Source organism: Acyrthosiphon pisum, chromosome A1 (genome assembly GCF_005508785.2).
Source record: "Acyrthosiphon pisum isolate AL4f chromosome A1, pea_aphid_22Mar2018_4r6ur, whole genome shotgun sequence".
Taxonomy (NCBI): Eukaryota; Metazoa; Arthropoda; class Insecta; order Hemiptera; family Aphididae; genus Acyrthosiphon; species Acyrthosiphon pisum.
In genome coordinates, this window is record NC_042494.1 from 1,647,493 (window position 1) to 1,674,230 (window position 26,738).

A 26,738-nucleotide genomic window follows, 5' to 3' on the forward strand; every position below is an offset into this window, starting at 1 on the left:
AAATGTTAAAAAAGTAATACAAGATTCTTCATAAGTATATAGTACTAAAACCATACTAAAACCAAAAAATCACTGATAAATTTACTGTTTTAGAATTTAGGATAATAGGTATAGGTATTCAAATGCAATGATGTTGCAAAAATGAATTCAACCTAGTTACGTATTCTATTACTAATAGCAATATAATTATTATAATATGAAATATCCCAAGCACACTGTCTTCGTTCAAAATAATTGTTTGTACCTATAAATACAATGTTACATTATTGAATTAAAATTGAATACATCAATTACAGTGATCTCTTCCGCACCTACTGTACAGAGAACATGTACTGCAACATACCTACCCATCTGCCCACTTTTTTTAAAAAAAGTAATATTATGTCACTAGTAAAAACTTGTTTGATATTTTTTTATAAATTCGAATTTATTATTTTTGTAATCGTCATTGTTGTCAACGATAATTATATAAGAATATTATGTTAGATGTGTTTTAATGATGAACAATAAAACATTAATATAGGTATTATATTTTGAAAATGTGTTATAAACCTGTATTGTGATTGTCGAATATCGTTATTATTAAACGGGTAACAATAATATTATTAATTTATAATTTATAAACAATATAAGGTCCTACGAATGTATGATACAAACATTGACACATCTTAAAATAGTAAATGCTTATCGGGCCACACTTCAGATAAAATAATAAAAAAAAAACTCGGATATAACGTTAGTACCTATACTTACTAAACCCTGAGCTGCGATTCAGATTATAGTATTATACCTTTTTTTGTAGTTATCTCGGGGACCCAACTATAGCGTATGAAGCAGGGATTTTACTTTTGACATTCACTGTTTACATTTTGTCTTATATTCACGAGCATTTTATTAATAGGTACTTACGTCATATTAAATTGTAAAAGATTAATTCAATTTTCAATTGGATAACATTATTACCCACCTGTATAAGCTGTATTTTAATAAACAGAAATACCCCACAATAACATAAACACGAATGCTGCGCAATTCTGCTCACGAAACTTGTCCCCAGCATAATATGCGCAATGAACTGTACCGGTTTTTATGCAGTATATATATTGTGTGACACACTCACACACCACTCGTATCAAGTTGACCTAGACCCGTTTGAGCAGACTCCGAGTGGTAGAACCATTACAGAATCCGTTGTCATGGAGTCTGCGACCATACTCTACAGGTGCTCGTTCGCTCTAATAGTATCGCCGCCGACTCGTTAACCGTTGTCGTTCAGCCAGCGGACCGCCGCCGAAATCATCATCACAAATTGACGACACACTTAAAGTATCTCGGTAAGTCACATCACTGTATTTTTTTAATTTTAAACCAATATAATATAATATACGTCGTCACCAACATGTGTCCTACCAATAGAATAATAATGCTATCATCGCTACTATTAATTTTCTCAATATATAACACAACAAATATGACCGTTATTTTAAATAAAATTAACCCATTTATATATAACAAAAAAAAATCACAAACATTAGTAGGTATTGGTTTACGACGTATTATTCGCAAAGTTGTATATTATGCAACGATAAATGTTGATAAAATAGTAAATATTATTGTATGCATTCAAATATAAAAGCTTCTATATATTGTGCATTGATGTTTGAAAATATTAGGACTGACTTGATGATAGTAATTACTAATTAGGTACCTAAATGGCTAAACCTATATAATTATATATTTATTTAAATTTTTAACACAACAATAATGACTATATAATTAATTATAAGTTGAAAGTTATAGTATCTGAAATAAATTTGATAAATTAAATGTCTTTAATTAAATATTCAAGGTTAGTCATTTATCACAAGTTAGAGTTCAATGATCACGTTCATAAAATTCCCATATTTTGATTCGTTAGTCGTAAATTATAAGACATTTTAAAAAATCTGATATTTATATTATTTTAATTGTTATTTCGAGTGGAACTTTTGAAGTAATGGTCATAGTCTTACGGATATTAATAGCTTATTTTATTTCTACGGATTTCAATGTTTCAAACTTAAAAACGATATTTTCAAAAAATATTTCTTAGGTAATAATTTATAATATATATAAAAATTGTTCCTTTCGTTTCTTTATATAAACTCGAATATAATATTTATAACTCACGTTATAAATATTTCAAATCTATTAAGAATTGGAGAAATTAAATGTTGTTTATCTAGTTAGGTAACCAAAGAAAATATTTATGTAGGCCGTTGGGATTGAAATAGTGAAACATACATTTATAAACTAGGAAAACGTGCACGTTTTAGAACATACTTTGGTCAAACATTTATAACCCAACGATCAAACCAATTATTTTCAATGAAGTTATGTTTTTAGAAGTATTATGATTGATGAACCGTTTATTTATTACCAACTTTGCATATATTATAATTATTGTTATTAAACCTACCTACTTGAAATTCAGTTATTGAAATCACCTACTCTTAGTACAAAGTTACATTTTTTGGGTTGATGTTATTTAAAAATATTATAATACATTAAACCGCTACTTCGTTTTTATTTGGATACAAACAATGTACTGTGATTAATTAAGATGATCAATTATTATTCTATTATATTCATAATATTATACGATTTTTATGTACACGGTATATCTACTTACTTGTAATTTATAGATATTATTTTAATATTAGGTGATATTTTACTTTTTTTAAATACTTGTAATTACATTTAATTGAAGTATATTTAGATCTTTTCATATTGAGTTTTAACATGATTATCAAACCATACTCTTGTAGTGCCATTGAGTATAGATAGCGCCGCTGAGGAAAGTAGATCCCGGCCCAGGAGGGCATATCAAAGTTGTACAAATTATTGATTTTTTATAAATGATGCTGCATGGGTAAAAACAGTTTGACCCCCGTGTAGTGATGCCACAAGGAAAAAAAAGTTAAATTCAGATAGCCCAACATCTGCATTATCTGCTAAATATTATATTAATTTATAAACCTTTAATTTGAGCAAACCTTTTCTGTGTAATATATAAGAAATAAAATAAAATCGAATATATCATTCCCCATATGAGTTATCTGATATCATTGTGGCATCGTTATAGTAATATCATTCCATAATAATATAATATTCCATAAATATATAATCTAAACTAAGTATAATTTATTTGTAAATCTTCAAATCCATGTATGTTTAACTTATTTAATTAAAGTGTTAAGTGAGACGCCAAACGAAATAAAATGTATAGTAGACAGGGAGGTCAACATCTCTTTTTTTTACGGTCCATTACAATGTTCACTGTATGTTATGGATGCAAGGACGGAGGATGTGCATTTCTATCCCATGATCGCAATCGTAATTCATATACCTGTTTATATAATTATTTATTAATTATTATTGATTTTTGGATAATTTTTTATCCCCCAAAATAATGTGAAATTCAGCGAGTTTAATATACCATAAATCAATAAATAATTAAATTGTTATTTTTATGAGACTAAGATTTTTATTTTCTATAAAATGTTTATGAGACATTACTTAATCTATGTATAATGTATATTGTTGAATTGAATAATAAATATTAATTGTGAGTGTCATTTGAGTGAAAGTTATACATAAAAAATATAATTTTGTTCATCAATATAAGATAGCGATGTGTGGGAGTGCATATTTTATAATTTATTTTTCAAAAAGATGATTGCACACATATTGAAAATTTAGTGACTTGTCTTAAAAATTAATGTATTTCTTGGTTATGTAATATAACTGGCCAATACGAAAAGTTTCGTGAGCTGCACCTATAAAAGTAGTACGATAAGTCTTAAGTGCAACCATAAAGTTATTTTATTTTTACAGTTGATCAATTATATTTGCAATTCACGTTTTGTGGACCATAAACAGATATAACAAATTAAATTTAAACTCATTCAATATTCGGCTTTTAAAAATAGTTACAATAATAAATAATTAGTATGGGTGGGTTGTCAATGCCTTCATAATCGCAAACAATGGATCAAATTAATGTATTTGTCATAGATTAAAATATTCATAAAAAAATATATTAAAAATATATTTTTGTTTTGATTTTTAATTTTGTTTGTATATTCAATAATTTAGAGGTAATTATATAATAGGTCTTTTGATATATTAATCTAAAATAATATAAACAAATAGGTACAAAGATATTTATTAGGTAGTTCATAAATAAACTAAGTATCAGAAATCTTCACATGTATGACGTGACTCTCTGTACAGACGTACAGTTTGTATAATGTATAATACCTATACAATGGTTTCGTATACGATGATTTTTATTACTAGCTATTATAAACTTGATAAAAATGTATTTAAAAAAAAAATTGGTCAATCAATACTGTTAGCATTTTGTCAAGAATACAATTTTAATTGTCAGTATCACCTAAAACACATTTTCCACTACCTGAGCTTTGTTGTAAAACATCATAAATAATATGAAATTTCACAAAAATTCCAGCCCTAATAATTAATAGGTACTTATCCATCTATTTTTTCAATAAATTAATCATGTTAAATCATTAAACGTTAATTAAAATTACTACGGAAATCGAATTTAATATAGTAATAATAATAATAATTTAATATAAATATTTTAAAACTTGGGCAATACAAAAATAACAGTCAAATCATGCGTTGACCACTCAAAACTACCATGATTATACATATAATAAAACTTTATTTTAAAATTTACATAAAATATTATTAATAATCTTTGATCACAGTTTATTAATTGACTTCGGTTTACAAATAATGTTGTCATTGTAATTTGTAATATACCTCATACCTAGCTATCAATTGTATAGGTTTATTATACGAGTAGTACCTACCTACTCTTGAAATTGGCTCTTATAATCCTATTACATTATTTTAGTTGAGGGTCGTGATGTTGTTGGTCATCTTTATTATATAAAACGCCGCATGACCCACATTGCAAAATAAAAACAAGTTATCTTTAAAAAAAAAAAATGTACTGATGTTGTTCATTGTACAATGTATACATAATATGCCATAGTATACGCTCATATATATATACTTCTCTTTTAGACATAAACCGTAGAAGAAAAATTGTGAAATAAGAACCCATACGATGTCAAAGATTATATCTCAGACACATAAATCATAATACATCATAATATTTACCTACATGTTACTAAAATAATATCATTTGTTTCTTCTTACGCCATGCCATTCCAGTTGTTTAATAAAAAAAATTGTATTTAAAAAAAATTACTTTTACATGTTAATTAACCTACAATAGTACAACTAAAAATAAATTGGTATATATATATATATATATATACCAAAAATATTTTTAGTTTAGTCTGTGTTCACTTTCCAGTCGAAATAGTGGACACTAGACAGTCGTGATCAACACGTTTAAAATATACCTTATACACGTTCATAATTTTATTTTTATTTTTTCAAATTTTTAATATTTTTGTGTCTTGGTTGAAAAACATTAAAATAATTTTTTTCTTTCATCACCATTTGGGGCAGTAAAACTGTTTCGATTTTCTTTAACAATATCTAGTTCGATGGGAAAGTGCATATAATAGGTGCATTCGGTAGGTCAATATAGTTTTCAAAAGCGCAGGAAAAAACAAAATTTAAATTTACGGTTTTTGACAAAATCGATTTTGGTTTTTGGTGCAACTTTAAGACAAATGACCCTATAGATATATTAAATTTTCAATGAATGTTTATATTATTATTTTACATACACAATAAAATTTTCACATATTCAGTTTCTAATTTTTTAGTTTTTTTACCTATACATAATATATATCAATACAATTTTATTTGCTGGGTCCAAAATTTTAATTAAATTTAATACAAGACTCCTAATATAATATATTGTTACAATGACGGTTAAAAAATATTAAAAATACATAGAAAAACATTTTTTTATAAGCATTTAAGAATTTTTCTTTTTAAATCTAAGATTTTAAAATATAATACAAGAATCCTTATAAGTTATAAGTTTGTCTATCATTAATCTATTTCTCATAAAGTGATTTTCTTATTTTTTTGTAATTCAAAAACTAATAACCGTAGATACTTGAAATTTATATGAAATGTTTGTTTTAATAATTCCTACACTCGTAAAATTTTCAAAATATTTTAACTCGTTTTGAGCTTTTATTAACATTTTCAATTTTTTTTTTTTTATTTTTGTCTTTAAATGTCAATACAACTTTATTGGGTGGGTCAAAAAGCGTGAAAATTTAACATAAGACTCCAGATATATTGTTACAATAGTAGTTGATAGATATTAAAAATGCATAGGCACAATTTTTTTTTATAAAGTTTTTAAAGTTCGATTTTTGACAACATTTATCAAATTTAAATTTAACTATTATTTTGTAGTTAAATTTTATAAAATGTTTAACTTTTATAGCTAAGCATTGAAAATTTGAAACAAGGTTCCACGTAAATAGGATATTCTGTAACCAAAAAATGTTATAGTTATTTTATGTTAAAATTTAATTTGAAGTTACATATTGAATAACCAAGAACAATTATGGTTTTAGTTATTTTTTTGTAATTTTATAATATTAATTCAACTTACCGGTTACCACGGTATTAATAATAAGTAATATCAATAGAAATATAATATAAAATATCCACACTGACAACCCGTCTCCGCTTAGAATCGTTTCTCGCATATAATGATATTATGTCATTAAATTCAAATTTAATACCATCCATTATACAGTGACCCAATTGGGACCTTCTGTACAGCAGAGCGACATTCACTTACCCACTTTTTATCATTGTATTATAACTAGTATAACTAGTAAATATATTATAATTATGAAAAGATTTTAAAGTAGAATTTATGTATTCGTTAGCACATTATTTTAACTTAAATTTGTAATACCTCTGACTTTATTAGCTACTGCAACTTAAACATATTTTTAATAAATTACCTTATAGATTTAACAGGTTTTACTTTAAAAAATAATAACCATTATTATACATAATAGTTATTTACTAAACATTAATTTTAACTATATTTGTATGTAAACCAAGTAGATTGTAGGTATTTTAAAAATATTAAAAATCGAGATAGAAATGAACTTTTTTTTTTCATTAAATAATAAAAATATTGGTATTAAATTATTGTCTGTTTATTTTCAAAGTATTAAAATACTAAATAGGTGAACTAGTTTTATTGGATCAGGTATACGTAACAATAAAATCTAAAATGGATTTATTGAGTGGGCAGGTAGGTAATTCTTATTTCATATAGTTACAATTAATATTAATCAATCATCAAAGTATATTTTACCGTACACGCTTTATTTACACACATTATGTACATTATTGTTATATTTAATGATAATGAAAATAAAAAATTATAATCACACACATTATATTTAAGTGTATTTTACTGTTTACACTTAAACTCATTACAATCACAGTGAATCACGTTATAATTTGTAAGATGATTACAGTACGGAAAGTTACTTTGTTAGCTTGAGAAATATTGTAGAACTATTGAAAATTGTTTTTGTCGATTTTCAGTAGACGTTGATAAATTTATTATAACAATAAAGAACATAGTTCTATAAGTAAGCATAACTCGATAAAACATAATATATAATATAATATATATTATGAGTTTCATAAAATCTCTTAAGATTTGTTTTTTACTGTTGCCTGCAGGCCAGTATATATATAAGGAAAGCAATAATTATGGTGGGGCTCATGTTTAAATTTACATTATATTGACGGTATTGATAATATAATAATAATTATTAAGTTTAATTATGTATATATTTTATGTTGCTAATTTTTTTTTTATCGAATTAAAATAAGATTTAGTGAGAACAGAAATGTCTTAAAAATTATAAATTGGGTATATTTATATAATAAAATATACATTGAAAAGTTATTACTTATTATTAAGTATATTAAAATAATACAATTTTGGATTAATATTCAACTGTGTAATATATTGTAGTATTGTACACGGCACACGTGATTAGGTATGTATGTTCGATGTCGTACTATGCATTAGATGTGTATAAAACTATAAGTTAAGAAAACGATTATAATAATATGCAATAACTAATAATTAATAAGGAATCAAATTTATTATTAAGTCCTTAGTCAGTAAATATTAGCAGGTCTATTACAGTTCTATGTGTATGAACATAGGAAACTAGGTTAAGCTATGTACATAAGAAATAAGATACGACGGAAAGTGGTTCTTCAAAGGTGATCACTTGATGCTGTCGCTGCAGTTAGAACACTGCGGTAGTATAGTTTAGTGTTTATATCATAATACTGTGTGTGTTTCGATTTATAAGTCTACTGTATACGCGAGGAAGTATCGGGAGTATAGGTACGACATCGTACAATGTACACGATTAAGTATATTCGGTGTAAATAATTAAGTCAAATGTAAATGCTTTTTAAAATTTGAAATTCAAACCAGAACGACCACAGGAGAAAATTGGTAGGTAGTTAGAAAAATTGATATAGGTTGTTTTAAAATAACCCATGTAAACAACTACAGGTGAATCGATGTTATATTGGCGGAATTATTGGGTATCCTAAATATACAAAACTTCACATTAGGTACTAAATAATATCATAGATTAAATATACTAGTATATTTAATCTATGATAATATATAGTTACAAGAAATTTAAATTACAGTCATAATATTCGTCAAGATGTCAATGCTATATGTCTATATACATGACTTGTAAAAAATAGGTACCTATATGATAATTATATATATATTATTACATAACTATTATAAATAATGATACATTTTTTGTTTATTTAAATAACTACCTAGGAAAATTTAGAAAATGTACGTATTAAAACTACCAACCGGACGCGATTATCTTAAGTGTATAATAAAATAATTGTTATGGTTCTAAATACAATTTATCGAGCATCTAATTATTTTTTTTTGTCATTTTCCCTAGTTTTTATCTTCTCACTATCTGCTGTATGAAGGTTTTGTAGTAGGTATTAAGTTTTCTTAAGTTCATTGTCTATATGATTTTAAACCTTTCTCCAGATGAAATATTATGTAATTTATTGGTTAATTCCCACCTTTTTAATCCAGTACCTATATACTGTAATATTATGTTTTACATTTAAAAATCTTGGGCGTGCCGGTTTTGCCTAAGTATTACCAGAAATATTCAAGATAGGTTCCTATTCATTTTATTTTTTAATAGTTAATAGAAATATATTTCCAAAGAATTGATTGTACTGATATTAACTGTCTATAAAATAATTGCGTTTGAATTCGTGTCAATATATTTAATATTTATATATATTAATTAAGTATATTTATATATTATTTTGTATCATAATCCATGATAAATAAAATATAATAACTGAAGTTGATATTATAATATTGATAGTTTATCTAATAGAATATTAGGTATATACTTAAAATCAACGTTCGTGTTAAGGAAGTGAGAGGACACAATCTGCCACAGGCATCTTATAATGTATCAATTTTAGCCATACCTACCCGAAAATATTATTTATAATAGCCATTATCCGTAGTAGATATATATGTAATATGTTCCGACTTCCGGGATTAAAGTATCCGTTAAATTATTTCAACAGTGACCACAGAAGATAATATATATATATGTATTTAATTATTTAGCTGGTCCAATAATATGTGCGTCACAATTATTTAGGTACATAAAATCACAATAATGAATCTAATATAACTGAATTTAAAAAACGAGGTTAGTTGTAACTATATCTACTATACTTACTCTAGGTACTATAGATGATATCGCCATATCGGCACCTAATCTGGGCAACATGTCAGCTAACTATGCATTATGCGGTGTAAAACTGTGCTAGAATTGTGGGAGCTAAGAAGTGCTAGCATTATATTATATTTTTTTTAAATTACTTCTATACATTTACCAGCTTTGCCATTTTGCTATTCTGTTCTTCATTATGAGATCAAAAATTTAAATCAATTTGAAATTGGTCCTTATTTTAAGTCCATACAAATACCTACATATATACATATATATAGGTGATAAGTAGTATATATGTAGGTATGTACATCGTTATATTGTGCACTACTAAAATTTAAAATATTATAATTTGATGATTTTTATTTTCTACATGTTTTAACGTTTATTAATGCGCACACAATGACTTTGACACAGATTAAAATATATATTTTATTTCATTGTAGGTACCTACTTATATTAACTATAGGTAATGGAAAGTCATATTATTCAAATAGTTATTCTTTACCTTATATAAAAAAGAGTTAAATAACGTAAAATCACAGAATACATATTCCTCACATCTACTTAAATAAGTGATAGATACCTACTTGTATACTCCAGTTCAAACTCGTAGATCGTTACAACTTAAATAAACGTCACGGAGAGATATAGTGGTTTTTCTATATTATACCTATATATACTTTGTTTGAACAAAGACAGAATAAACGTGCGAAGTGTGAATACCTGGTTTAAGGTTTCAACTATTTAGAATCCTGTTTAAAACTAAATGTTTATCAAATTAAATGAGAAATATTCTAATAATGTTATCTTAATATTTAAATAATTATCTAAAGTGTGACAAAAATGTGCTTGTTACTATTACATTATATGATTAGTTACTTACCTACAAAGTAATATCCTTGTACCTGAATATGTACCTACACTGTTACCTACCTGAAGGGTCATTTATTACACTATAGATCGACTATAGATATATAATATGTTAAGTAATATTTTTAAATTAAAAAAAATTATAATTACTTTATCAGTAAGGTTAGGTTTTTATACCATTTTGGTTTTTTTGAAAGTATAAAAGATAGGTAGTTACCTAAGTGATATGGAAAATAGAAATCTGTTCCACGTTCTGGAAATAAAAATAAAATATTATTCTTATTTTCATATTTTGTAATATTTTTTTTTAGTGTAAATATTAATAGCATGTACACAATACAGTATAATATATTAATATAGCAATTTTCTATTTATAGTACATACTTTTTTATATGTTAGTATTATGTATTAACTTACTATAAAGTATTATTGTACTAACTATATGTCAATATGTAGTATTAATGTATACTAGATGTACCTATTTAATATTATATTTTTCATATAATATTGTAACATTGGTATTAAGTTGAATTATTTTAAGTGGGCATACAGTTCTAGATTAAACATATTATAGTATAATACGAAGTTCCTAAACAATAAATTATTTTAACGCATGGACATTTTTTTTAAAGCTTTTTAGACCATCGGTTTTTTTTAAATTAATTATTTTATAACGTGGATACATTCTATTATACTCGTATGGTAAGTAAATGTTTATGCTTCATAGTTTACCCATAGTAGAAACAAAAAATAAATATAACAATTATTTTGTCAACAATGGAGTAAATTGTAGGTAATTAAAAATAATGAGTTGTTTATAATTTGATTAGTTTACAGTTGATAGGATTAATTGACTGGGTTAGGTTAATAACTATATTGCTATATTTAACGAACGTCTCATCCGGTTATTATTAAACAATATAACCACTAGCTACTAACCAGTATTCGGTATTCACCTGCAGGTTAAATATATGTAAAAAAACAAATTATTCTTAAAATGTTGTTTAGCATATTATGATGTAAAATAAATCAATTCAGAACTAATAGATATTTAAAAGTTACAATAAACTCTTTAACATTTTATAATATAAATTTGTTTCTACATTACTATTGTCCTTTCACTTATTGACGTAGTCTAAATCGAAAGTATTTGAGTGCACTTATAAGTTATATGCTCTTTAAGTAGCTGTCAGTCCATAGCTATCTGTAACGAATAGTTACTCAATGTTTAAGATAAAAACAAGTTTTCTATTTATTGCTCACGCAAAGCTTGGGCATATTAATTACTATACACTAGGTTATAATATAAAAAATTTAAGAATACACAGTGAAGTCAATGTACTTATTCATTCGGTATTATTTACATTATATTTTAAGTCAAAATAATAACATAGAATCAACATTATTATAATATTAGATATACATTTTATAATAATTTTATTTTGAAAAAATGATAATCATATACATTGTAAGCCACTTAAATATTTTATGTTTTTTCTCAGATTAGTATCTATTGAAAACGATGTACTCTTTAATACAATTTACCGCTCATACCTTGATGGTTCACTCATTATTAGATATATATACTAAAGTTTACTAAACGATAATGATAGTAATTCTTATTAATGAATAGGAATCGTTTCATAAAAAAACTTTATTTTCCACATTCAGTTATTATCATCACAACTTCACATTGTTTTAATAAGATTTAAAATAAAATGTTAAGTCTTAAAATTGCTCTAAATTTAATTTTAAGTCATACGCACCACTCAAAATATATTATGATGACATTTCCATGGTTGGGATTTAAATTAAATTTAAAAAAATGTATCAGCCGATGACTATTTCTATTGACATATGATATTGTTTTTATTAAAGGATTATCACGTTGATATGAAAGTATTATAGTTATTCGTAAGAGAAAAATTAATAACACAATTAATTATAAAATCAAAATTTCAAGTAAATATTTTTTTATTCAGTTAATATTTGGTCATGTCTGGATACATAATGTCATAATATATGCATGAATATTTGCGTGTCTACTGTGTTATTAGAGCTACAAGTCTCTACGAAAACCTAGTTATAACCTTAATAACCTTTCCTTAATTGAACAACATCTAGGTAAGTTCTAGTTAGTAGTTATTGTAATTTAATATTGATGTGATTATATTTATACTGTAAAATGTGATGTTCTTTCAACGGTGTTTATTTGAATTTAAATGCATCATTTAATATTAATGTTGTTGAAGTTCAAGGTCTCCGAGGCCGTTGAACGCGAAGTTTAATCATGCAAGTTTTTGAAATTGATGTTGTCTTTTTGCAGTGTTTAGAAATAGTATTTATAATATTAAGTCGATTCAAAAAAAAGTATGTACCTACGTTATTATTTAAATTAAAAACATTTTTAGTAAGTAGTTACCAACATTAGTCTAAAAATAAAAGTATTTTCATATATTTTGGGTAATTTTGTATTCTGATTGTATATTGATATGTACAATAATTTTGTATAATTGTTAAACTATTGTATGATTTATGTTAAATCGAAACATAATTAATAAATAATAAATAGTAAATATTATGTAAAATTATTGAGAATATTTTATAAACCGTTTCAATAGTACCTATCATAGTATCATTGGTTATACGTTTTTTTTTTAGCTTCTATAGCTTATTAATTAGGGCCTTCGCTGCTTTTAATATTTTATCTCTATCTAGTACTTACAATATCTTCTAATTTCAATCCTATATATTTTTCGAGGTCTGATTTATTTGACTGTGTCTATTCACCTCTGTCTAGGTCATCTCCTAGGTCTGTATGTTCCCATCGATAGTGCCTGTCATAACATATTTTATTATACCAGTGGATCTCTATGCATGTCCCGCCCATTCTAAATGTTTGCATTTTATAAATGATTTGATATTGGGCTTTAGGTTCATTTGGTTAACTTCTCTATTGACCTAAACAAATGGTCTATGATAGGGCCATAGATACGTCTCAGTAATTGTCTCCTTTTTAATGTCATCAACATTCTCTTCATCGCCGTTCGTAACCAACCACGTTTTGTATTATGGGATATAACTGGTCGTATTATTGGTAGCTTGAGTAAAGGGTTGATTTTGATTTTATAGATAGTAACTTTGATCTTAATAATTTTCCCAGTGCAAAATATCCTTTATTAGCAGCCGAGATTCTTAATCTCATCTCATGCATATTATTTACATTGTATATATTAGTTCCCAAATATTTAAAATCGGTTACAGTTTGAAAAATGTGATTGTATACCAGGTCCTGTGCATTCCCAGCTCTTCTGTCTACAACCATATTATACTACCAGTTACCACATAGTACCTATTGGCTATTTATAATTCAGTGGTAGGTATAATGTATTAGCCAATGAGTTTTTATATTATCAATACTATACAGTTATTTAACCTACGTAATATAAAATACCAAACACACGTTTTGTTACTGTAATACATTGATAGACAATAGTTAGATAGTACACAGATAATTAAGATTGTACAAAAATGCATCAACGTATATCAGAAGCACACACATAGGTATACATTATTATTATTATTATTATTCATTGATGATATTTTACAAATTAAACACAAAATTCAAATATTAATAGTATTCATTAATCATTGACGAATTAATTAAAAATTACCCGTCAAAATGCATTAAAAATTAAACAAAAATGTATCACTTTTCAAAAATATAGGTACCCATTTGAATTTTAAAAGTTAACCTTCAAATCCCTTTGCAATTTATTAATAAAAAAAATAATTATATAATATCATATTTATCTAAATTATATGACTCCAAATCGGTTTCATATATAGGTCATTTTTTCCTAATTTTAAGATGTCATTATGAAATCTATTTTTACTTCAAATTTGAAGGATCCTGTGCTTATATATATCTATCATAAAATGAATCGCAAAAATTCAAAATAGTGGTATATATTATGTTATTGTACTCACCTCCCCCCACCAACAAAAAAAAGATTTATTTTTGCAATATTTTTGTGCAAATAATTAGTGCTAAATTCCTGTGAATTCCTTATTAGTAGCTTTTCTTAATTCCTGCTTTACCCGTTTGCCGGGAAAGTCGAATTTTCCCCTTGTGGGGCGGGGCTGGTAACATATATACCTCAATCGAATAGCATTTCAGTAATTTTATTTTATTAAATTCATATTATGCTTTTATTAAATTATAGACATTTTGTAGGTACCTACCTACATAGAATTTTAATACATAATGGATACCCGAAAAACAATTTTACCACTAAGTGCCAATATATAATATGCCCATGTATATAGTACAATTACATAGACACATAGTATTGTGTATACTGTTTAGTGTTTACAGTTTACTATATTATATTGTATAAAACAGTGGTTTTCAAACTGGGTGCCGCGAGCATTCACTGAGTGTACCGTGGTCTTCCGGAAAGTTCAACTATTCTTCCAAGAATAAAATTATAAAAATATAATTAATAAAAATTTGTTAGCCCGTCAAGCATACATTTCTAATTAAATGTAGTTACTTACATAATTATAATTCAAAGCAATTTTGTTCATCTAATTATTTAGTGCAAAAAAAAAGGTCAGTGTGCCGTGAAAATTTTTTGAGGAGCACTGTGGCCGCGTTCAATAAAAGTTTGAAAACCACTGGTATAGAAGAATACCTTTATATTATTTTATACGACTATATAGATTGTGCACACAATTCATTAAATATGTAAATACAAGAGAAGTAAAAATTTTAACCAGAGCACGAAAAAAAAAAATTAAAATTAAATAATATGTGTACCCGTAGAAATAAGATAAAATAATAACTATATGAATAATGGGAGTGGGTTTGTAGGTAATGTGTACCCGTTAGGTTTGCTAACCCGGGCAAGTGTGATGTTATTATTTATATTAAATTAAAACTGAAAGTACCTAGATAATCGTATCGGAATAGTAGGTAGGTAACATGTAGAATTCATTCAGAAATTGATGCCGATTCATTGGAATGGATTCAAGAATCAGACATAAGCTTATGATAATCTGTGAAGTATAAAAAGCTATATTAATTTATTATTGTTGTAATCGATTTTTTATGATTTATTTTAATTTTAATGTTGATATTTTGGTATCATGTTTCGTTTGACTTGTGTTTTTAACCTATATATTGTAAATTTTTAATCATATATGTAATACCATTTACCATTTATACTTATTAATGTTGATTTTCAAGATAGCCAAAGGTAGGTACGCTAAAAAAAAAAACCAATCTAAATATAATATATTCGAATAGGTATTTAAAATAAAAACCAATGATAGAATATCCATTATGGAATAAATGGTTCCAATTGTGTATTGATACGTACTGGACAGTTTTTTTTATAATTAATAGGTATGTTTAATATGATAAAATTATTTAAGACAAATTGTCCTTTGAATAATAGAATAAGAAACTTATTGAATATGTATAATATATTAACGTACTTCTTCATTAGGACTAATACTAAATTACTTATGTAATTTAAGTGATAATACATTTATACAGTTATGCTGTAACTCGATGTTATTAATATCTATTTAACAATATTATAGTGACAATTATTTGACAATTTCTGCAGTTGATTAAAAAAAGATATTAGAAACTTAAATTATGTAAGGTTGTTTTAAATTTTCAGTTATTATTTATTTGATTATATATATGATACTGATGAAGAAATTCATAACCGACTAGAAATAATACCTATATAATCAAAATAAAACAAAAAACAATGTTCATTGTCCAGCATATAGGCATATTGAAAAAATACAAAGCAAATAATACGTTTTGATTGTGTTTGTATAGTAAACTTTGGCTTAATTATCATTGTACTATAATAATACGTCTATAACTATGCATGGTGGCATACACTAAGAAATATTGATCATCTACGTAGTTTCTATTTTTTCTAGTTAGTAGTTGAACATATAAGGACAAAATCTGTTCTGCCTTCTATAGTACACAATTTTAAGTCGTTAAAAACAACATTTTTCTAAAAAATATATATATTCTTATTTCTTACCATTTTAGATTCTCAGCGCAACGATGTATGTACAGGGGGGGGGGGGGGCAAGCCCGTTTTTATAAAAAATGTATATTATTAATAAAAAACTACAATTATTACAAGATTTTGTAGTTAAACATTTATAAAATGTTCAAATTTCATAGGATTGAAAATTTAAAACAAGGTTCCACATAAGTAGGTTATTCTGTAACCAAAAAATCTCAAAAATATAAAAACACAGTTTTTTTATATTTATTTTGTGTTCAAATTTGGACGAAATTACTTATTAAATAACCAAGAACAACAATTTTAGTTATTTTGTTGTAATTTTATAATAATAATTCAACTTACCGGCTACCGTATTAATAATAAGTAATAAAAATAACCATTAGGTATAAACATAATATAAAATATCTACACTGACATACCGTCTCCGCTCAGAATCGTTTTTCGTATACTTTATCTATTTCGTATATTATATCATTGAATTCAAATTTAATATCATTCATTATATAGTGACCCACGTGTAACCTATTGTACAGCAGAGCAACATCCACTATTATATACTATATATATCCACTTGCCTACATTTTTATTGTTAACGTTGTTAATTTTTTTTTTAAATTTTGAATGACAATATTCATATTTCGAATTTTGGACGAGTAGTTTATGTCTTATAGCTTTATAAGTATATACATTTTAAATGAGCGAAGTGGATAGGTAGTAGCCAGTAGGTACCCAAAAATGTTGGTTCATTACTCCCAATCGTCTAAACTTTAAACACTTATACGTTATAAATTATAAGTTATAACTATAAACTACTTGTCCAAATTTGATTTTATAGATCGAAATATTCCAAATAATATTTTTATTCTTCTTCGGAAAATGAAACTTAAATAATGTACTTGTCGTTCTAAAGAGTAAAAAACTAGAAAAAAAGTTATGTTTTTAACGACTTAAAATCATGTAAATGAAATATTTTCAAAAATGTAATTTTTTTCAGAAATAATGAGTGTCTCGTGTTGAACGGAATACATTTGAAAACAATTCTGCTGAAAATATATGAATAGGCACCCTAGACCGAATAAATTATAAAGAAAATAACTCAAATTGATAATGTGACATCGAAATGATATGTTATTGTTTAACTAAACAGTATGATTCTCCTCACAAGAACTACTCATTTCTCGTTAATGCTTTTCAAGATTGTGAGTGTTTGACGTTAAAAAAAATCACCTAGTATAAGAATTAGGAAATAAGAATACATTTTTATTTCCAGTCATTATGGTATTTACATAATTTGTAAAAGTAAACCTAAGTTTTGTAGTTAAGTAAATTTTGTTTTTCCATACAAAACAATTACTCCAACACCCCACTGTTATTTCTTAAAATAGGCAGGGGAAAATTATATTGCGATACATTGGTACTAGGTAGGGATATGGATATATTATTAGCATGCAAAATCATCTTAAGAGTATACATTTTGTTAAACAATGTAAGAAATATTCAGTAACGAGGCATCGCAAGAGAAAGTATTTTAAATTGTACACAGAAGTTGATTGGCATTTTTATGTTTGTTATAATCATATATTTTTCATAAATCGTTTGACAACAACAGGTGCGTATATTATAACTATCTATTATAAAGTATATAGTCATTTTTTTTTTTCGCGGACATTATTATACCGGGCCCACTAAAAATTATCTTTATGAAAAAACTATAGTAAATATTTATAATATAAGATATTATAATATTATATATTTATATACCATTACTGATAGCCTTCGGTTTTGTTGTTATACAATTTATCTTTATTTCAGAAAGAAAGAATTACATTATATATATTTACTTGTCATGTTTATGGTTTTTATTTTTATTTTTTGTGTTAAAATTTGAAACATTTGATCGTAAACAAAATATTTTAAAATTCATCAATTTAAAATAATAAAACAATTATACAGACGAATTAGTTTTCAATATAGTCAGTGTTATTAAGCTTTCAAAATCTATTTATGTAGTATTTACACATTATTATGTCTTTTAAGTTTTAATAATATATTTAATATTTTTAGATAAACTATAATTATATCTTACAAGTATAAAAGTATAAGTTTAATAATATATTAGGAATAGTAAAATTTAGTAATACTCATTTTTTTGTAGGTACTTACCTACTGATTATATTTACACTTCTCATTGAGCTAAAAAAAAAAATAGCACTGATTAATGCATACATAATTCATAAATTTATTATCCTTTTAGGGCTTTTAAATTGTTATTGTAGGTAGATATACTGAAGTATGAAGACACTATATGTTTTAAAGAGTTATAACTATAATATATGAACGTGTATTTAAATATTTTTTCAGCGATGTCACCGACAAAAGCTTCTGACATTACGGTGGGCGATGATGATCAGAAAAAGCACACGGATGACTGGTGGGCATGCTCTGAGCCTTGTGCATTACCAAAGCATGTTCAAGAAGTGGCTTTGATTCAGTTACGGGAAAATGAAAGTGTTCGTAATCAAGCTATTTCTGCGTTTCGACAGTGGATATTAAAAAATGCGGATATTCAAAACGTAAATACTGGTATGGTAAATAATTATATTTTAAAATGTTTTTACGAAATTCGATCAAAAACTCTTAATAATTTTATTTAGTATAACTTACGTCTTAAAGTAAACTCTAGATTTTTATTTAAGAAGCAAAGTTACAGCTAGTAGAGCTCAATAGACGGTTGTTTAGAATTTAAATAATCAAGTTATTGATCCTACTCGTAAATCTAACTATTTTAAAGTGTACAGACAGACTATATCAAGAGATACCAATATAAGTAAATATAATAATATTAGTGCCGAAAGGCGAATACTTCTATGTAGTAGATAAATGATAATATTTAGACATATGTATGAAATACAAATAATATATTTCAATAAAGTTAATAAAATAAAAACTTGAAAAGTTATTTCTTTTACGATCTCTTGACAAAAATATGACGGAAATTAATAATTAACTATACAGTTATAATTTCCCACGCACGTTGAATGTAATAGGTAGACGTAATTTGGGACATGGTTTATCAGCGGTATATCGGCCCAGATATTCACAATAGTTAAATTATTAATTTCATACCAACAATTATAATTATCCTAAAGTGTTTTTATATTTTCACCAAACTCATTTGACCATAAACTTTGCTACATAGAAAAATTGCAAGACACGTTCTTAATTTGTCCAATATACATTCAAATATGCACTAATGACTAAATATGTAAAATAAAACTGTTATACAGTTATATAACATATTTATAAATCACCCATCACTCACATCGTAATGCAACCTTCCTAGAAAAATATTTAAAAATAAACTAGAAGTCCTCAACCCCAATATAGGTAGTAATAGTTATTATAATATGGTAATTTTAAATTTGTATGACTTATATTATTTAGGTTTTGGGTAATATACTATAATATATATTATGTATTGTATTATAATATATATTGTACTTTATGATTATTTGCTATACATTTCTAATGTAATTCCTTAATAGATATACATTAAACGAGAGTCACTTAATTATAGGTATAGAATACTAAAATAATTACTTCAATATATTTTTGTACTTGCGATTATTCGTTTAAAATAATACATTAATATTTGATATTTCAGATGAAAACTTTTTGTTACGATTCTTGCGTACTAAAAAGTTTAGTTTACCGATGGCTCAACAAATGCTGCTTAAATATTTGAATCTTCGACAAAGATTCTCAATGTACTTCATGGGCTTAGACTGTTTAATTCCATCAATCAATGAACTTATTGACTCCGGATACATGTTTGTATCGCCTTTTAGGGATAACCAGGGTCGGCGAGTTATTATTGGTACTGCCAGTAAGTAAAACAATAAAATACGAACAATTATTACCTACTACATTGTAGTATTGAATATAGCTATACAAATGAATATAGGTATAAATAAAATTAAACTAATATATTTCGTATATAAGTAGGTACTAGCATTGATTATGAATACTATAATATAGTAGTATTCATAATAAATGGTACTAGTTAGAACTTAGAGCTAGTAACCAGTAGGTAATTTGTGTCAGAACACAACTTATTTAAAAGGAAAATTTAAAAAAAATATTCTAGAACTTCCGTTTTTCACAGAGTTAATTAACTCTTAAGGTTCGATGGCACAATTATAATCTGTCGCTCGGACTTCGTTTCCAAGTTATAGCCATTTAAAATGTATAATGAATCACGGTAATCACGTCCTGTCGGTGCTTGGCGTACTGGCATGTGTAGATAACACGATCGTATGAAGCCGGACTCACACCAAAGTCGCGCGTGTGTCATAGTCCATAGGCGTGCCTTTTATCGTATTCTGATTGGGTATTGTTATCAAGGTATAACTTTTATTAATGATGGTTGACTATGAATTTTCCAGTTTGTCCGTGTTCAACTTTTGGACACATTTTATTTTTTGATTTGATTTGTATTTTGACTGTGATATTATAGTGGCAGTCAAACGGGAGAGGGAGCAAGGGGATAGATTCCCCATGACTTTTTTCAATATTTATAATAACTTAGATATAGGTTTAAACGGTAACTATAAATTATATTATTAATGATCAAATAGTGTATGTTGAAAAATCCGCCACTCCTCCCTGCCGTCCATGACAAAACCATTTTTCTCTGTGTGATAAAAATACCTAGGTATGTCTGCAGGTTACATAAACAATCACTAAACATTTAACGAATCAATAGTGAGCTTTAATGGTCCCTTAAACATGATTTATTGGCCAATGATTGCGGTTTATTAAATTATATTGAACCATTAAATAAATCGATTTGTTATGCAATTTGTTATGTAATTTGATAATACCTAACGTGTAACATCACCTGCAGTTAAATATGACAAGCAGACAGCCTGCCGGTTCCAGTCACTTGCGGTTCTCAAATCGTAACATTGCCTGTTAAAATAACACAAGTATAGTCCCTTCCTACGCCCTGCAGCTCTGGCCGTTCAGTACTATATTGGTTGTTGTGTTTGCAGGGTATTTACAAATTAAATTTTAAAATGCAAATGGTTTTATGTGATCTAATGATTTAACACTACACGTCTATAACACTAATATACACTAGTATACTATAGGTAACAATAGGTACATTATTGATTTGTATCTAATAAAATTACTATTTTTTTTTTATAAACAAAATATTTTTATTTATTTATTTATTTTTATTCAATGATATACATAATTATAATTTACCTATTTTTATTGTTTCAAATATTTTACTCAATTCAACCAAAAATACATAATTAGTCAATTTTTAAGTCTATACACAATGTCATTATAATATAGTGTGTATAAATATAAAAATATAGTGACTATATATTTATAGAGTATTGAACAATTAAAGCGTTAACTTAAAAATAAACAGTTATCCTGTGATTACATGATGATAAATGTATAGGTACCGAGTGAGGACGTGAAATTGGTAACAGATCACATACATATAGGGTTTTCAAATTCGAATTATAAGCGCGTACTGCGCGTTCTCTCTCAATGGTGAACCATAAATATTATAGTGTGCTTACATTTTATTTGATTTACAGGAGGCTTTGATCTTCGAAAATATAGCAATAGAGACTTGGGTGTTGTGCATGTAATGACCTATGAGACATTACTAAACGATGAAGTCAATCAGGTCATGGGATTCACCCACTTCGGTGATTTATACTCCATAACTCCAGCGTATATAACTCTGTTCGCTCCTAATGAATTCGCCACTCTCATCAAGTGGGGAGAGGTAAACATTACAGATGAACAATTTTGTTATTAGCTTTTTGTATATTTTGCATATGGTTACAGTCTTACTCATATACTAATATACTCGGTATATTATTTTAATTATTCACTTTTACTTTTACATTTTTTTATGTATCCAATGACCAGGTAGGGTCACACTAAGTATAAAAAGTGAGTTTTTTATTGGGATACTTGATAACCCATACAATTATACACAACGTATACAATTTGTTTAATTTAACTAATTAACAAGCATATACATTTAATTACATTTATAATCATTTAATTTTGAATATTTAAATATCTATATTCACTATTAATTTTGTTTATGAACATACTAGCTATGTCCTATATACACTGAACTGATTTTAATTGAATCATTTTCGAATGCAAATATATATTTATCATTACTTTTATACTTAAAATAATAATACTATACCTACATACCGCGACCGCAAAGAAATTAGTCTGTGTTTGGTGTTCATCTTCTTAAATAATATAAACATTTGAAAACATCTTATTATGAATCCTACTATTATATATTATTATTTATTTATTTTATCACCTAACAATAAAAAAAATATTGATGTATAGTTCTATATAGTTGATATCCATTAATGGGTTTTAATAAGATCGTATGTTAAAATATAAATAACACGTTTTTTTTTTAATTTAACTCCTTACTTATAAAAATAGTTATGTCTAAAAAGTTATTGCCATTTTTTTTGTTAATAGCAATCAATTCCTATGAGACATAAAGCAATACACTTGTTGAACGTGCCATCGCCGATCAAGTTTGCTTATGATTATTTCCAATCAAGAATAAGCCCAAAACTCAGTGCACGAATGAAGGTATGAAATTAATAAAAATTCGAGTTTGATTTGTGATTTTGGCTAAATAATATATATATACATTTTTTATAGTATTTGTCATTTGATCTAATTGGATGGTAGATCAAAGCACGCCTAAATCTCATATCGCTATCATAATGACATGATATTCAATATAATTATAATTTTGGAAAAAACAATACTTAAACAAACACCTTAAAAATATGGTTTAGTGTGATTATGTTCACTATAGACGTAATGCGTAAATAGGCCAAATTGTTTTAGGCGACTAAGGAAAACGTTTTATACCCCCCCCCCCCCCCAACAACTAAAGCTCTTTAGATAAAAATAAAAATAATTATTTACACCATTATATCAATTACATTCAATCATGACTGAAATCATGACGTTAATTTATGCATTAAACATTAATTATATAATATTCTATATATATATAAATTAAGAAAATGGAGTAAGATTTACAGTTGACAAACACACATATCTGTGGTGAAATACTACACTGATTGCAGATCATATTATTCTCTCACCACATTTTCTACGGAAATCACAACAATTCTTACCGACCTATATCGGCTATCAGAAATCAGATTACTAAAAAGTAAAAACACACAAATACAGTTTTAGATAATGATTGTATTATTTTTTTTTCAATTTTAAAATAATTGATGAAAAATTTGACATTCACTAAGTAATTATTTGATAAAGAATATATTTGGGGACTTGGCTAAGTTTATGGATGGGTCTAACTGTGTGAGTCCCCTCAACGGTTACAAGCAGGGGAGGAGGTATTTGTACAAATGGTGTTGACATATTTTTCATTATATGAGAAAATCCTGCCTTTTAAAAAAGGTCTAATTTATATTATTAACATTTTAGATGTACAATTCACTTTCCGAGTTACACGAGACACTTGATAAAAAAGTTTTACCCAAAGAGTATGGTGGTGAAATGCCAATGGCCGAAATGATCAGTAATTGATTCTTTAACTATAAATACAGATACTATAATATTGCTAGCTGTACATACATTTGTTAATTTTTAATTTACATTTTTTGTTTAGGCTTATGGAAAAAAGAATTACTGGCGAATAGAGAAAAATTAATAGCATTAGACAATATGCGATTATTATCAGATAAAAGCATTATAACAAGAAAATCGAAAGCTGATATTAATCATAATTTAATCGCTGGATTCAATCAGCTAAGTGGCAGTTTTCGAAAACTGGAAGTAGACTAACTACTAATTATTATTAGTAATTATTATACTAATTACATATATTGTAAATAAGTAATACATCTGTAATTCGTAACTTGTGAAAAACTTAAAACTCTTGGTTTTTTTCATCATGTAAATTCTTCATTATTATAATATAAGTTTTATTTTTAAACAAGTACCCTCATAGATTTATATTAATTTTATATAATAATAATTATTAATTATCGTTACCTTATTTTTATTCATGCAATTCTTGTAATATTTTTTAATTCACTTGTATAGTAGATACTTATTTTAGTTATGTACATTCAAATTAAAATTTGTTTGAATTAGCATAATACCTACATGATATAATAATATTTTAGTTGCAAAAACTAAATATCTGATTAAATATCTGTTATCAATTATCATAATACTGCAGTAAAACTTTTGTAAACATAAATTATATTTATTTTTTTTTACGTACATTTAATTAAGTATTTGTTTTTAAATTAATACCATGAAAAAAAGAACGATTTTATACAATTAAGAATAAAATTGACTAATAAGATATAAATGTATTAGAATAATGATTAAAGAAAGATTTTATAATTTGTATCTAATACATTATACATATTAATATGTATAGTATGTTTTCCATATAAGGAACTTGATTTTTTTAGGGTTTGCACGATTCTATTTATTTCATATGTACCAGGTACCTAATTTATCTTGTAACATGAAGGTATTAGGTAATTGTTATGTTTCATTAAATTAGAAGGCGCAGGTTAGGTTTGTTATATTTTAGATTCTGAGCGGAGCGATGAATGTATTGATTTCACAATGATTTGTGTTTTTTTTATTTTTTATTTGTGTCTGTGTACACGATAATTAGTTGAAATAACGCTTCAATTTTCAACTTCAGTATCTTGTTCGATGGGAAAGTGAATCTAGTTGGTGCATTGGGGAGGTCAAAATTTAAAATTCCCAGTAATTTTCAAAAAAGCTGGGAAAACAAAAAAAAAATTAAGGAAAAACTGGAATTTTTACGCAAAATTGGTTTTTGACAAAATCGATTTTGGTTTTTTTCAGTTTGCATATATAGTCATACTTTGATTTTTATTAACCACAGTAATAGAATGTATTAAAATATATATTATATAGATTTAAAAAAAAAAACAATTATATTCTAAATTTTAAAGACAGTACCTCTGATAATATTTTCAAGGTTTTGGAGGTTTCGATATTTTTTTTTATATATGTTTACTAAATGAGTAGAATAAGAAGAACTAAAAACTATTGGAATGCAATATGGAAGTCCAATATTAAGGAAGCGTGCAGGTCACGGTGCGTGATTATGAATATTAATAATGATAATATCATAGAGGTATGTATCGACGAATTTACTTGACTTCCTACAACTGCAGCCCACTCGTCCCACGATTATTCACAAAATATATTTGACGTCCGATAATATGTACTGCTGCAAGTGTAAAGATTGTACATTTTATTATTTAACAATATCTATAATAATATTTACGTTAACGTATTCATTGGCGTAATTCCGTTAAATTTCATCGGTCCAATAATCATAAAGACAAATTATTAAGTCATATATTCAAAGCTCATTGCATCGCTCACTTAAGCTATCTTTGTTATTTAATTACACACAATTATTCTGAACATAATCTATCTGTATATTTAAATATTTTAAACACTGCCTAATACAGCAATACAATAGTTATTATTTTATGTTATTAAAATTTAGTCACTAGCTTATAAGTTATAATAATAGCATAATATTGATATAATTGAATATTATATTATTATATTTATTATTGATATAATATAATTGATTTATAAATTGGTGTCTATAATATTAATAAGTATGCGATGACATAATATTATTACATAACGTTATTTTATTATTTGTTCAGTGTCGTGTAAAAAATTCAACAAGACATTGAAACAGTATTAATAGTATAATAATATAGTAACTAGAGGTAGGTTGAAATCAAAATATTTCGTTCAAAATCGAGCCAAACCCGAACCAAAAATTTCGTTTAATACCGAACTTAACACGAACTGAGCTTTTGAATTAAATGTCGAATCGAACGAGTGTATATTTGTT

The 26,738-nt window shown here is 26.0% G+C and overlaps 1 protein-coding gene across 2 annotated transcripts; it reads left to right on the plus strand.

Annotated features, from left to right (window-relative positions):
- The first annotated feature begins 1,126 nt into the window (after nt 1–1,126).
- Nucleotides 1,127–25,070, plus strand: LOC100166245 (clavesin-2). Of its 2 annotated transcripts, none has more exons than XM_016803858.2 (7): nt 1,127–1,334; nt 19,112–19,333; nt 20,415–20,636; nt 22,369–22,562; nt 23,297–23,413; nt 24,290–24,383; nt 24,474–25,070. In XM_016803858.2, the coding sequence occupies exons 2-7, from the start codon at nt 19,114–19,116 to the stop codon at nt 24,647–24,649; spliced, it is 1,023 nt and encodes a 340-aa protein (XP_016659347.1). In that variant the 5' UTR covers nt 1,127–1,334; nt 19,112–19,113; the 3' UTR covers nt 24,650–25,070. The 2 variants fall into 2 exon arrangements, with proteins under 2 accessions (XP_016659347.1, XP_008182446.2); XM_008184224.3 differs by lacking the exon at nt 1,127–1,334 and adding an exon at nt 18,048–18,359.
- The last annotated feature ends 1,668 nt before the right edge of the window (nt 25,071–26,738 follow it).

Bases quoted from the DNA above. Each gene is read 5' to 3' on its own strand.
- LOC100166245 (XM_008184224.3), top strand. From the start codon at position 18,197: ATGCAAAATCATCTTAAGAGTATACATTTTGTTAAACAATGTAAGAAA. The intron at 18,360-19,111 runs GTGCGTATATTA...ATATTTTTTCAG, and splicing joins AAATCGTTTGACAACAACAG to CGATGTCACCGACAAAAGCT. The intron at 23,414-24,289 runs GTATGAAATTAA...TTAACATTTTAG, and splicing joins AACTCAGTGCACGAATGAAG to ATGTACAATTCACTTTCCGA.